This window comes from Nicotiana tomentosiformis, chromosome 6 (genome assembly GCF_000390325.3).
Source record: "Nicotiana tomentosiformis chromosome 6, ASM39032v3, whole genome shotgun sequence".
Taxonomy (NCBI): domain Eukaryota; kingdom Viridiplantae; phylum Streptophyta; class Magnoliopsida; order Solanales; family Solanaceae; genus Nicotiana; species Nicotiana tomentosiformis.
In genome coordinates this window covers 56,703,481-56,718,409 of record NC_090817.1, presented here as the reverse complement: position 1 = coordinate 56,718,409, position 14,929 = coordinate 56,703,481, and the positions used below count along the sequence as shown (strand labels likewise).

At 39.4% G+C, this 14,929-nt stretch overlaps 1 protein-coding gene and 1 long non-coding RNA gene across 2 annotated transcripts; one reads left to right on the top strand and one right to left on the bottom strand.

Annotated features, from left to right (window-relative positions):
• Positions 1-284: 284 nt before the first annotated feature.
• On the bottom strand, positions 285-2,166 carry LOC117280078 (uncharacterized). The gene is made up of 4 exons (XM_070178709.1): positions 2,136-2,166; positions 1,860-2,041; positions 930-1,121; positions 285-719 (listed from the first exon to the last, which is right to left on the bottom strand). Exons 1-4 carry the CDS (start codon positions 2,164-2,166, stop codon positions 285-287), a joined length of 840 nt encoding a protein of 279 aa, XP_070034810.1.
• Positions 2,167-4,053: 1,887 nt separating this feature from the next.
• Positions 4,054-9,113, top strand: LOC104110336 (uncharacterized). Its single transcript, XR_004510540.2, has 3 exons — positions 4,054-4,456; positions 5,254-5,344; positions 8,922-9,113. It is a non-coding gene; the product is annotated as an uncharacterized lncRNA (long non-coding RNA).
• Positions 9,114-14,929: the final 5,816 nt, after the last annotated feature.

Below are 14,929 nucleotides of genomic sequence, written 5' to 3'. Positions count from 1 at the left end.
TCGATGCCTTAAAACGAAATAATGTTAAAGGCAAGGTTTGTTCGAACCTTCGAAGATAACCTAACTACTTCATGCTAAGGCATTTCGATCTTTGCGAATGTAAATAATAAAGCAAAGGGAAAATTCAAAAGCTGTTGAAGAGAAAAAGCCTTATATACATATCAAAAATTCTTTTTACAAGGGCCAAACAGCCCCGATGCAAATTTTTACAAACGCCGAACAACCTCAACAAAAGGGTGATACAAAAAGCAAAAAACAAAACATCTAAAAGGGTCTTAAGTGGCCTAGTCTTCGTCAGGGGCCGCATCATCACCTTCGGGTCCTCCGCCACCCTCGGATTTACCCAAATCTTCAGACTCCTCGGAATCTTCCTCCTCAGCATAGGCCAGCTTCCTGGCCTCAGCTTCGAGCACCTTCGCATTCTTAATCTCAGCCGATAAATCAAAACCCCGAAAGTGAACTTCCTCGAGGGCCTCCCTTCGTGATTGCCACTTTATATGCTCAACTATAGTTTTTACAAGGTCTTGAGCCGCCTCGGCATGGGCCTTGTACTGGGCCACCATTTCATCAGCTTCGGCTTTAACCACGATGACCTCTGACTTGGCCGTTCTAAGCTCCTTGGCCAGACTTTCTCGATCTGAGACAGCTGAACCTAACCGGGATTGGAGCTCCTCAACCTTTTTTATCTGAACCTCAGCCCTCTCCTTTGCTGCTCTAAGCTGGCTTTCAATCGAAGTTAGTTATGCCTGAACAACCTCTTTTTCCGAGGCCAGACGATCCATTCGGCCTCTCCATTCATCAGTCTCAGCTTTGACTATATCCATTTCTGCTCGAAGCTTGTCAATCCGATCGGGTTTTTGCTGGACCTACAGATTTTGACCATCAGTCACCGAATCAAATCCATCGTCACTAACCTTAAAAACTTTTACCTGCTCGACCAAATCAGCATGTTCCTTCCGAGCAACTTCCAGCTTGGCACGGAGATTCTTAACCTCCCATTCGATCTCCTCGCTAAGAAGTTTAAAGGCGTCTCTCTTCTCAGTGAGCTCACGAACTTTAGCTTTGAGTTGCTTCAGCTCATCCCGGTACCTTAAAAAGGTCTCATGATGAAGCACCGAGGCCTACGAGCACGAAAAGAAACACCAAGTTATCTACGAAATAATCTAAGTATAAATCAAAAAATCACTTAGTAAAGCATGAAGTTACCCGGTTCAGCGCCTATTATGCTTCATTGAAAAGGCAGGGTGCATCTACCTTGTTCATCTTGGCTTGATCATCCTCGGTCACCAAATGCCAAAGATAACTGGTACCCCTACGGGGGCAGAGAGGACTCGGGCATCCTCTGGAAAAGAGATAACAATGGATTTCTTCCGATCGGGATTAGCACTTAGGGCAGGGAATTGATCGACCAATTTCGGGCTCGAGGAAGGACCGCTTGCTTCAGAGGGTAAGCTCTTCCTCGGTATCTCTAAATCGCCAAATCCGATGGTGTCCTCTGTGGCCGCCGAATCCATGCCGTCGAAAAAAATGCGAAAGGGGTCGTTCGATCTATGGGCCCCCTCGATGGGGCGTTCTTGTGCACCTTGGGCCTCGTTGAACATCAAATCTGTGAATGAGGGTGACTCAGCAATATCTATCGGGCCAAGTGCTTCCTGCGGGGCTTTTCCCGTATCCCCGGAAGCTTCAATTCCTGCCTCCTCCCCGGCCTCCCTAACTAGATGAAGTTCGGCCCCGCCTCCCTCTGGTTCGGAGGACCCCTACCTTTCGAGCTGTGGCAGCTCGCTGGCCACCAGATCGAAGGCTTATCCTTCCCCTTCAAACTCATCCTTCAATCGATAGAGTGAGTCCGGAGACAGTACTCGAGCACTGGTGCTTTTCTTTGGTTTACGCGCCAATCTTTTCCTTGGCTTCTTTTTCTCGGAGCTAGGAGAACTCGGAGCCCTTTTTCTTTTCTTCTCTTTATCCTGCCTCGGAGAAGATGGTTTGGTGAGGATATCATCATCACCGGATGGAGGCCTCATTGCGACATCCTTGGAAAGACCTGCAAAGAAAAATGAAATGAGTAAGGGCGCAACAGCACGAAGGAAACCTAAGTGTTGTCCACTCAAGAAAGGAATCTCACCATGAGAACGTGCCTCCCACCGGCCCTTCGAAATCTCGCGCCATGCGCTTTTAAAATATGGTTTCTACGACACAATGCCCTCGACCCACTCCTTGAGTTGAGGAACTGCATCTGGCAACCGAGCAACAGCTGCACCACTACAAAACAACGATCAGAAGGGAGGAAAAGGAAAAACGATGAACAAAATCTTGAAAGCAAGATTATACTTACGTGTAATGTTCCACTTCTCAGGAAATGGCATACGCTCGGTTGGGATCAAATCCGAGGTCTTTACTTGAACAAAGCGACCTAACCAGCCTCGATCCTGATCTTCGTCAATGCTCGGGAACGGGGCCTTACTGGCCCGACGAGCAAGTTTGATTATTTCCCCTCGATAAAGTCGGGGACTATATAAGCTCATGAGATGGTCGAGGGTGAAGGGATACCCCTCGATCTTGCTTACGAAAAAATGGAGGAGAATTACTATCCTTCAAAAAGAAGGGGGAATTTGACCAAGGGTCACCTCGTACCTCTTACAGAAGGCAATAATGACCGGGTCCAAGGGGCCCAACGAGAAGGGATAAGTGTAAACACTTAAAAATCTCTCTACGTGAGTAGTAATGGCTTCCTCGGGCTTGGGGACCACTACGTGCTTATTAGCCCAGTTGCAATCTTTCTTGACCTCGGAAAGGACGTCCTCGGTGATCGAGCAAATATATCTCGAGACCGACTCACACCGACCCGGTACTGAGGATGGCTTCTCGTTCTTGAAATCAGTACCGGTCAGGCACTCCCCGGGGATAAACATTTTTAGAGGAGTTTCTGTGCCGGTTCTTCGGTAGTAGCAGACAAAACGTTTTCCTCTACAGTCGGTCGCGAGGTAGAGGGAGAATCTTTTTGTGGAACGGATTTTGAAGTCTTCTCCATTTCTTTGAGATGAAGAAAAGAGAGAGAGTTTAAAGATTAAGCTTGATGGTTGAGGATAAAAACACAGCTGAAGTTCTTGTAAAAGGATTTCAGAATAGCCAGAAATTTAATCTTGGGAAGTGTTGGAATTTCTAAGAAATAGGAGTAGAGAAGATTTGGATGTAAAGTTTGAATAAATGAAGAAGGTGGTATTTATATTTCCAAATGACGGTTCAAATCCAGGAGTGTCCGACCAGCAACTGACGAGCATTAAATGCCATTGACGAGACATTTCGTTCATTTTGTCGTTTCTGACGCGGAGCACCGAGGTGAGAATCGGTAGCTCATATCGTTTCTCGTCGTTTACTCTCTAAAATACGAGGGGACTATCTGTATACGGTCAAAATCAGGCTCGACTATTGCACGATAGATCGGGCTCATAACGCGAAGGGTTGAAAATCGACTACGAGTCTCATCGAACCAGAACACGAGGTCAGAATATCCGTCCTCGAGAACATTGAGCCCATGATCCCGGAATCGACCCTGATCCCGAATAAGCTCGAGGAAATATTACCGGTATAACAAACAGAATACCGAAATAATGGAAGGCCAAAATATCCATAACCGGTCGGATATTTCGGTAGAAATCTCGGCACGTATCAATAAAGAACCATCAAATCAGCAAACTAGGAGATTTTTACCTTTTATATAATTGTACCTAAAGTAGGATTCCCCTACTATATAAAGGGGGTCTAATTACTTGTAAAACACATTGTAACACGCATCCCAAAGCAATATATTATTATTCTCGTCAAGTTCTTGTTACTCTCTTGTTGTTTCTGTTCTGATATCAATAAAAGCAATTTTGGTTCAAGGGTGGCAAACCTTCCAAGGCTAAAACTATTCAACTTGTGTGGTTAGCATTTACTTTTTCATTACTTATTTCAATTGCAATCTGATTTGTCGTTCAGTATCAAATTAAATCGCATATCCTTAAAATCACTTATAAATTTAATTGTTATCCGATTTTTAGGGTAACATTTAGTTTTCTAACTTATTAGGTTTATCTTGGTAGAGCGTTCCCAACTACATACCTCTTGACATGTTTCTTCATAAACCTTTTCAAGCACTTCGATGATTAAATTTCTGAAGTTGAAATGCTTTTTGATTTAGAATTTGTCTATTAGACTATATTATGTTTGCTTTTCATTGTAATTATTTATCTAGGGATAGGTATGCATCTAAGGTGTTGTATGTTTATCAAATCTCAGCTTAACAGAACTTTGTTTTTATAGCATTATAATGAAAAGCCTTTCATTCCTTGTTTATGTGATTTACTTTGCATTGTTGAAGCCTTCTTTTTACTTATTTGTTAAACTTTTTCTTTTTGATTGAACAGATTAGTAATTTGTTAAATCTTATGTGCAGGGGTGAGGGCCTAATATTGAGGTTAGACTCTTAATGTCACTTCAATTGAATGACCTTATATCTTCAGAGTTTTTGTGCGTTTGTCCTATTAGCTCGTTGCGGATAAATATCTTATTTAGTAATCCTGTATGACTTGGGATATGGTTGAGATAGTAATAATTTTATATAACACGAAAACTATGGCCCAGGCATCTTTTGCTTCTCTTTTGGATTGACAACTTAATATCACCTATGTCATATAAAATTTTTATTCTTTTTTAGGGGGTGGGGTGGGTGGAGTTGGGTGAAGAATAGTTAGATGTCAACTTAATTTTTTCTTTTATAAGTAATATTCAGTGTATTTTCATTTTAAACACTTAAATGATATTCATTATCCTTTTATCTTAAGATTGGTGCCTACACATGATACTATTATGTTTTTTAAGCCTCAGAGTAGCTTGTGTATATATGGTAGCTCTTTCCATATGCATCACTAGTACATGTATTCTTATATCGACATTAATCTTTTTTTGTCATTAACAAATACGGAGATTGTATATTTACTTTAATTAGAGATGAGAACATGTAAAATGATTACAAAATCTTTTTACCCTTTGAATTTGTTAATGGTGAACTCTTCATTAATCCACAAAGGGACAGTTAAAGGCATCAACATTCTGTATTAGTGCTACACTTGAACTTTATTTTTTCCTTACTCTAATATGCATCTTTTTCAGCAAATCTATTATTGCATCCTTGTGAGACCATTAGATTTTTACCTCATTTCCTTTGTATTTTATATTCCCTTATTATTGTTACGTTAACCTACTTTCCCTTAGTTCCTTAAATTGCTGAACAATGCAGCATCTAGAATTCAATTGGACGCAACATTACGCTAATAAGGAACTGTTTTCTATAACTTCAATCAAGGTGTGTTCCCACTTCACAATACTTACTCTGTTGCTTCATAACAAATGCAACATGTATTCAGAGAGAAAATATTTTTTCTTGAAGTTGGTTCCTCTAGGAAATCCAAGCATTGCTCCAGGGTATTTTTCAGTTCTTTTGTGTAAAAGATAATACAAGCAATACGTGTAACGACCCAACCGGTCATTTTGAGCATTTGCACTTCGCTCGGTAGTTTACGGGCATTAGTAGCTCCGTATGATGCATTATGACTTATGTAAATCGTCGGTTTTGATTATCAGGTTATTCGGAATAGAATTTAAAGAATGAATTTCATTGTTGAAGCTTTAAATTGTGAGAGTTGACCAAGTTTGACTTTTGTGAATTTGAACCCAGAACGGAGTTTTGATGGTTCCGTTAGCTCCGTTGGATGATTTTGGACTTAGGAGAGCGTCCGGACTATGACTCGGAGGTCCGTAGTTGAATTTGGCTTGAAATGGCAAAAATTGGATTTTTGAAAAGTTTGACCGGGAATGGACTTTTTGATATCGGATCCGAATTTTGGTTCCGGAAATTGAAATAGCTTCGTTATATTATTTGGGACTTGTGTGCAAAATTTAAAGTCATTCCAAATTGATTTGCTATGTTTCGCCACGCGTTTTGGAAGTTAAAAAGTTTAAAGTTCATTAAGTTTGATTTGAGGTGCGATTCATCATTTTCGATATTGTTATGCGTGATTTGAGGCCTCGAGTAGATCCGTGTTATATTATTGGACTTGTTGGTGTATTCGGACGGGGTCCCGAGTGGCTCGGATGAGTTTCAGACGAGGTTCTGATCACTTTCGTTGCATAGTGCATTGCTGAAGGCTACTGGTTCTGGTGTGATCGCACCTGCGGCTGGTTTTGCGCAAGTGCGATAGCCGCAGAAGCGACAAAGGCGTCGCAGAGGCGAGGTGAGTGTTGGGTGAGTAAGACCGCAGAAGCGGAGATTTGGGTGCATATGCGGATGCGCAAGTGCGAAATGATGGAGTGCAGGAGCGAGGTATTTCGCAGGTGCGGATGGTGGCTCGCACCTGCGATGTCGTAGAAGCGAATATTTTATCCGCAGGTGTGAGGGTCGAGTTCTCAGCCGATTCTGCAGAAGAGGAGGTTATGTCGCAGAAGGGACGCCGCAGAAGCGGCTAATGTGCCGCAGGTGCGAAAATGCTGGCAGAAGCTATATTATCGAGGGTTTTGGTTCTTTCTTCATTTTTGGAGCTATGGAGCTCGGATTGAGGCGATTCTTGAAGCAATTTTCATCTTGTGGACTCGGTTTCGAGCCGTTCGGAGGTCGGAACGCGCGGGATGGCATTTTTGGAGCATCGCTTGGCTTGCTCGGTGTTGGAATTGGCTTGTCCGAGGTAAGTAACTCTTCTAATCTTGGAGCTGAGGGTATGATCCCTGAAGATACGTGTTATGTGTTTGGTTTTAAGGTGACGCACATGCAAGGTGACGAGCGTGTGGGCGTGCACCGTATGAACTGTGATTTCTGTTATTACTGTGGTACTGTGTAGTCACCTGAAATTATGAAATCTCTACGTACTAGAGTTATCGGGCTGTGATTATGTTAGAAGCCATGTCTAGGCTACCTGCTTATCCTGTTGGGATCCACTGAGGTCATTTCTATTGTTGAGTAATCTCTGCATTATATACTCAGTCATACGCATTCACATGCATATCATATCTCAGTCTCTGTTATTATTTATTGATGCATCATATCATTATTTTCGGGCTAGTATCATGACATTGAGAGCCCGAGAGACTGGAGAGATTGATGACTGATTGAGGCCGAGGGCCTGATGGTGAGGATGTTTATGGGATCAGGCCATATTGGCTATATATATATATATATATATATATATATATATATATATATATATATATGATGGGATCGGGTTGTACGCCGCATCATATTTTATTGATTTATGCCATGATTGGCTTATTATAATGCTTGGGCTATAGGATCCCCTCCGGAGTTTGTACACACCCCTAGTGAGCGCATGTACTTACTGAGTGCGAGTGCCGAGTGATTGGGAGGACTGAGTGACGGGGATGACTGAGTGAATTGATTCTCTGAGAGTATGCATATGATTTTTATCATTGATTTGCATCGTATTTGGCATGCACACTTGACATACAAGCATAGAGATGCATTTTTTCTCATGCTGTATAGTATCACGTCATTTATGACTTCTCATACATTTTGACATATGGGCATAGAGAGACATCTTACACTTGCTATCTGAAAGGAAAAATGAAACATCTTATTTATTAATAAAAGGAGTTCTAGGAAAAATCAAAGTTTTCAAACTTATTCATATTTTAGCTTTTTCGGCAAAAGATTTGGCTTTTCAGAGAGATACTTGAAAAGAAATGCCTATTTTTTTGTAACTGTGAATGAACTGAGCATTTTATTTCTGAGATACCTCTTTTGTTACTTGTACTATTTTGTAATGAATTATTGTGAAATATTCGTGTTGGACCCGACCTTTGTGTTAGCTCGTCACTACTTTCAACCTAAGGTTAGGTTTGTTACTTATTGAGTACATGGGGTCGGTTGTACTCATACTACACTTCTATACATTGCGTGCAGATGTTGGCTGCTGACGTTGCTGTGATCGACGGGAGACGGCATTGAAGATGTACCTGCGTCCCGGTTATAACTGCCTCTTGTTCATGATAGCCTTACATCTATAAAACTCTTTTAATGTATTTTTTAAACAGATGATGTATTTGCTCTATTTTAGCTTTGTAAACTCTATTCTTAGAAGCTCATGATTTGTACTACCAGTCCTTGGAAAATGTATAAGATTCAGATAATTTCTTTACTTAATTGTCTTATTAAATATCATTAGAATTGGATAGTTGTTAATTGGCTTACCTAGCGGGTTGGGTTAGGTGTCATCACGACTAGTTAGATTTTGGGTCGTGACAATACGTCATGGTTACAAAATTTATGGTCTGATTAGTTTCTGAAAATTTTCTATCTGGAAATGTAACGAGTTATTTTGGAAAATATGATAAAGTTTAAAACGGAGCAAATTTTATATGGTTACAATATAATGATGCTTCCTTGTTACCCAATTGAGAATTTGTGTCTTTGTATTATGTGGTTGGTAAAGAGGATATTTTTGGATTATAGATATGCCAATCCTCTTTTTGTTGTTGTTTAAGCATTATCGCCATTGTGAAATTTTGGCATATCTCAATTTCAACTAAATGGAGGTTCTTTTATATAAGAGCGCTTCTTATCATTAAAATAATTAGATGTTCTTGTTGTCAGCAAGCTTAGATTAGTAACACCAATATATAAGCATTAAGTAAACTCATTAAGTAGCCTTGTTAGCATATCTCAGACTAATGATAATCTTTGATGGTTGCAGAAAATTATGTTAGTCAAATCTTAAGATCTTGTTGAATTTCTTACCAACATATGGTTTTCATTGTATGTGCTACCTTTTTCTTCTGCATTCGATTGTTTTGATAAATTATACTTGGATTACTATTAGAATTTTCTAATTTCTTTCTCTCTTTTGATCCTTTGCTATTTTGTTTTAATATAGGAAGGATAAAGTTCTCCAACAACAGGAAATAAAGTCAACCACAAACTTGGAGGAGTTTGAAGGCAAATGAATAGTTTGGAGACATTTTATGTTATTTTTTGGGTCATGTATGTATACAAAGAAAATGTATTATAATGTATATTAGAATACTTTATGTTGTTTGACTTTTTAGCAATGAAAAGTTCTTATATATTTCTATTTATCATAATTGCCTTATTGACTACAATTTTGTTTTTGTATTTTATGACAAATGTAAATGTCGTGAATCATGATAATTTATAGTGACAATTTTATTGTCAGTAAAAGCTATGTTTTTAGTGATGAAATGATTGTCTTAGCTACAAAATTGTAAGCCAATTTTATTAAAAGCAAATTTGTCACTAATTTTTATATTTAGGGACGAAATATCTTTTTGTATATAATAGAAAACATTTAGTGACGAAATTAGATTTTTTCAACTACGAAATACATATAACTTTAGAGACAATTAATGTTGTCGCTAATTAAACTAAATAGTTAGTGACAAGATAGTTTTGTCGCTATTAATGGTCTCTTTAGTGACGAAAATGTACTATCAACTACAAATTTTTTATACTTTTTTTGACAAATAAGTTCGTCACAAATACTATACATTTGGGGACGAAAATCAATTTCGTAGTTAATATAACTTTATTTAGTTATGAATCACTAAATTGTCTTTGTATACCTTTAGTGACGCACATTTAAGGGCGAATGATTCACGATTTTTTTTCGTCAAGAAATTTTTTTTGTGATGAAATATGAATTTTAGGTGACAAAATAATTTGTCACTGATAATCGAATTTGTTGTAGTACGTATTATTGACTTAATTCTTATATTAGTTACTCCTAAAAGATTTCCGAACATATCTTAGATTGAGTTGCCGCACTTTAATCCATACCATTGACTTTGTAGGCATGAACATAAAAATTGTAATTTTTGAAAAGTAGTATTTAGAGTGAGTTGAAAAATAGTATTTGAAATTTGAAATTATGTTTAGACATGTATTTCACTTGAAAATATATTGCAGTTTTGTGAATAAGAAAAAAAGTTTTTCTGAAAATTTTGAAAAAGTGGTCAAAACTACTTTTTGGTTTTTGAAAACTCATTTTCCAAAAATTTTAAAAATTTATGAACAAACACATTTTTGATTTTTTTTTTGTTGAGAAAAAGAAAAAAAATTGTATTGACAAACGGGGCCTTAATTCATATATCACTTAATCCCTCTCTCGACTTGTTAATTGTTGGAGTCTTAACCGTAGAATTTACGGCCAGTATATTTTCAAAGATTGCATGTTGATGTCAGCATTTCCTGTCGCTACTTTTCAGTGTCCTCCTCGGCTCGTGCTCACATTTACTTGTAGTTTCCATGATAGGTAGTCAGGAGTTGTCATTAAGGATTCTATGGGTATCCTTTTTTACTTTCTTGTTGGAAGGGTCGTGATCATATTAGTAGCTTACATGAAAGGTTCCAAGCTTTATTTCATGAGTCAACTTGCCTTTTTGTCTTTCTTAGAAGGATCTAGACAACACTCAAATAAAAATATTTGTCGAATATCAGTTGCTCTAGCTAGCAAATTGAATTTATTTTAAAATAATTGATGCTTTGGAAAAACATGATGCATTTATTTCTTATTTTTTTCAAATTCACTTTTACTACTCTATTAGTGTAGTGTTAATTAAGTGAGACATTTAAGAAAGAGATAAATGACAACTCAAACAAATATTCTATATGATTAAGCTATTAAAATGTCTTTCTTCTTTCTTAGAAGACATACAAAAATCCTCAAAGACAAATAATATGTACTGGGTTTTATCATGTTAGTGTCAATAATGCAGCTCATAAATCTACCCAAGAAATATATGCGTCATCGTTAGCAAATTATGGCTGAGAATTGTTCTCAAGCCTCCACGAGAAGTAGCATTTTGTTCAAGAGCAACCAAAAACAAAAAATGCCAGACCTCCCCTCCAATAATACGGAGTTCAAGATAATACTAGCAGGTAGCAGCTCATGAAGTTTCATGTACGTAAACTTAAAAAGAGTAAACGCGCATTTTACGGAACCTGAATAATGGATGCAAGTCTTCTGGGGGAAAGACTGTCAAGTAGCAGATGCTGGATTGACCATTTCCTTCTTTTTTTTTTCTTTGATAAGGTAAGATTTTGATGCTGGATTGACCATTTAATTTCCTTCCCAAATCCTCTTTAAACTGTTGGGTATACACATCCTTTTGTTTGTATGGATGAATTACAAGATTAAGTTGTCAGTCGTGTAATCAAATCTTGCAAGTCATGTACTGGACGTATTTATAGTCTTAAGCAAGTAGAACCTACTCTGATCAAATACCGTCACCATGTCTAAAAGATGGAAACCAGAACTGCACGGTTTGTATAAAATAAATAAAAGAAGGGAAGCTCGTAAAGGAAAGAGGAGAGTAGCTTTAAGAAACTCCTAAAGGGGGAATGGGAAAGTGATTGATCACTCTCCCAGAATTTATTAGAATTTTGTATCGTTTTTAAATATAGACTGAGATCCTGATTATTGTCTATACTAGAAAAAAAATGATCAATCAAGAACCACCACATCATGATATTGGCTAGGACACCAGACTCTGAATTTTCAACTCATACAACTATAGATGATTAACTTGGACGATAACGTACACCTCACTTCACAAGTGCTTAGATGTTGATGTTTTTCCAGTGATGAGAGAAAACTGTAGCCATTGTGAGCTAGTATAGTCAATGAAAATAACTAAACAATGCCACTTGCAGCAAAAACAAGCTTCGTCTTTATTAACCAAAGATTCAAGCATTTGTGTCCACCAGCTCCAGTTAATCCAGTAAACAGATATTGAAAAATCACAAAGATAAGAAAACAAGGATGACAGTATAGGGCGCGTACAGTTTTAGTACTTGGCATATATTGATCAATAATAAAAAAGGAACTGCTGAAAGACCTACTTTGACTGTGATTCACCCGATGTAGTTGCCGGTTAATTCATCTTTCTTTGAACCAGCATCCTCTAATTTGCCAGAAGTAACAGCCTCCAATGTCTTGTAGAATTCCTCAGGGAGAGGACAGGACGGTGCAGGGGGATGTGATTTGGTACTGGAGCATCATTTTCAGTGAATTCACATTCATAATCATCAGGAATACCCCAAGGTTTTCACTCTGCATAACAAAAAAAAAAGTTTTGCTTAAACTTTAAATACCACTCTGCATAACAAAATTAGTGAATCAAAGTTGTTTACCCAGAAAATTGGATAAAGTTGAGTTTGTACGTAGTTCCAAGGGTACGTGGTATGAATCGACATAAATCGTAAAGAGAAATGGATATATCCAATCTTGACTATAAAGAATAAAAGACAAACACAGTAGAAAGGAGGAAAATGAATGAATAAAATAAGATGAAGTGATAGAGCTCAAGAAGATTAATCTTTCAATACGAGAAAATAGGAATCTTGTTACAATGTGAATGTCCCATGTTTTACAGAAACAACAATCATCCCTTTTATAATGGAGAGATCCTACTTTAGATATAATAAAAAATACATAGTGGAAAACCCATGATGGCTTAGCTTTTCCTTAATTTCTGCCAGGATTCTCTCCCCTAGTGCGGTTGCAACGGCTCTTGTCTGTGAGCTTGATATTGACTCAAGTTCTCGATCTTGACTCGAGCTCGATTCCGACTCGGAGTCTGATATCGATTTCGGGTCGGTGCCGGTCGGCCTATGAATCTTAAGCTCGACTTCGCTTCGCCTCGTAGCTCGATTTGGATTCGACCTCGATAATGATATCGAGCTTGACATTGATCGGTCCTAGAACTCGAAGCTTGATGACCTGACTTCAAACCTCAATCTGATATTACGAAGACGCTCTTCAATCAAAGTATTACCATCTCGACTAGCTCGTACGACGGACTGATCGATTTTGGCCGTATACTAATATTCTGCTCATTTCTTGGGAAGGATATAACGAGAAATGACATGATTTATCAACGGTGCGATCAGATATATACTGATGTTTGCATCGAGTCCGATCGTGACGTATGTGATAGTTGTCCCGTCGGTTCAGTTTTTTGAGGCATTTAATACGTGCCAGACGATGGTCGGCCATTACCGATATTGAACCGCCACTGTTTAGACAATAGATAGCCTGCTCCTTTATTGAATCAAACTTTACTTTTTGCTCTAATCAGACCTCCAAATCTTCTCACTCTTTTCGTCTCCTTTTCGCCGCCTATAGAACTCTTCATCAGCGTTGAAATAACTATCTTTTTATCTTCCTTCGCTCCTCTTTACTTATACAAATGGAAAAAACCTCCACGGCCGTACCGCAGAAGGAGAAAAACATCTTGCTCCTCTTCCTGGCCGTTCGGCGGCAAGGCGCCGGCTGAGCTGCCTCCCTATGAGTATGTTCCTGGCCCGTGTACTCTAAAGTCTGATTTCAAAGTCTAAAATCCTTCGTCGATCCCAGGCCGATGTGAGCATGTGTCGATGTACATGTGCTCGATAACAGAGGGCCACCTCGAGGCAGTAAGGAGGGACTGCAACTGGGGTCCCGAGGTTGTGTTGCAAATTCCTTCTCCCGAAGAGAACATCACTGCTCATGTGGAGGGGTTCTTAAGTGTTTATACTTACCCTTTCACATTGGGTCCCCTCGACCTAGTGATTGTTGAGTTTTGTAAAAGAAATCACATTACTCTTGGCCAAATTCACCCCTCTCTATGGCGCATAGTAATCATACTGCGCTTCTTCTCTAGCAAGGCCGGGGGGCTAGAGTTTACTCTAAATCACCTTATGCGGTTGTATCAGCCTCGAATCTATCGAGGACTAATAAGGATCTAACGCCGGGCAACGAAGTCCTTAATCTCGAGCATCGACGAAGACAAGAATCGGGGTTGGATGAGCCATTTTATATGGGTGAGGACCCGTGATATTATTCAAGAAGAGAAGATGTCGTTCCCCGAGGTGTGGAACTTTTATCGTAAGTGATTTTTCAAATTTTATTCTTCGTACCTTCTTCGACTTCGCCTGATATGCCTTTCAATATGCAGCTGTTCCTTGCATGCCTCAAGCGGTGCCCGACCTTGAGGATTGGATTCGGAAGTTAGCTTCGACTTCCACTTATGCCGAATGTGCATGGCGTGATTTGGCCAAAGGCAGGGAGGCCAAGAATCATGGTAAGGGCCTCCTTTTTCACATTTTCGGAATACTCTTTATACTTCATCTGTCGCTGATTTCTTTTACACATCCCTGACCAAGGATTCCATTTTGAGGCCTTCAAGTGGCGACGAAGGGACCAAGTCCCCGGTTCCAAAATCGGGTGAAGATAAGAAGAGGAAAACTGCCTCGCAGTCGGAGGGTAAGGAGAAAAGTAATCACCCTTACGATGGACTCGGTCCAAAGATTAAGAGATGAAAAATAGGAGGAAAATGCCTCAGCACTGACAGTCTGACCTAGGAAAGTCGTCGAGGTTTCCAAACATTCCGAGCCGAAGGCAGCTGCTAAAATCAAGCCTTGTGTCGAGGAGGCTTCCAAAAAGAAATCGGGTGAAGGTCCCGAATTACTAGAGGTTGAGGTCGTTTCTCGGCCATATATGACTATACCGGACGGGGCCGGTTCTGAGACCCCGAAGATCGATCAGAGCATCCCGAGCGACTTGCTCGGGACCATGACAGCAGGCCACTTGCTTTCTCTTCCGACTTTCTCTGAGGAGGCGTTAAGGGAAGCTCGAAAGTTGAAGACCCTCGATATAGGCAGATGATCTAGTGTTGTGGATCCTTTTCGGGATTGCTTTACTGGAGTCGATGATGCCTCCGATATTAGTGACGCTTGTATCTTTACTCTCTTCTAAATCTAACTTGTGTTTTCCCTTTTTCTGTAGTCCCTTGCCATGTTTTGGGCTGATCTCAGCCAGTGTGAGACCGAGCTCCAAAAGGTTTCGGAGGAGAGGAATGCTCTAAAGCTTCTTTGTGGCCAAAA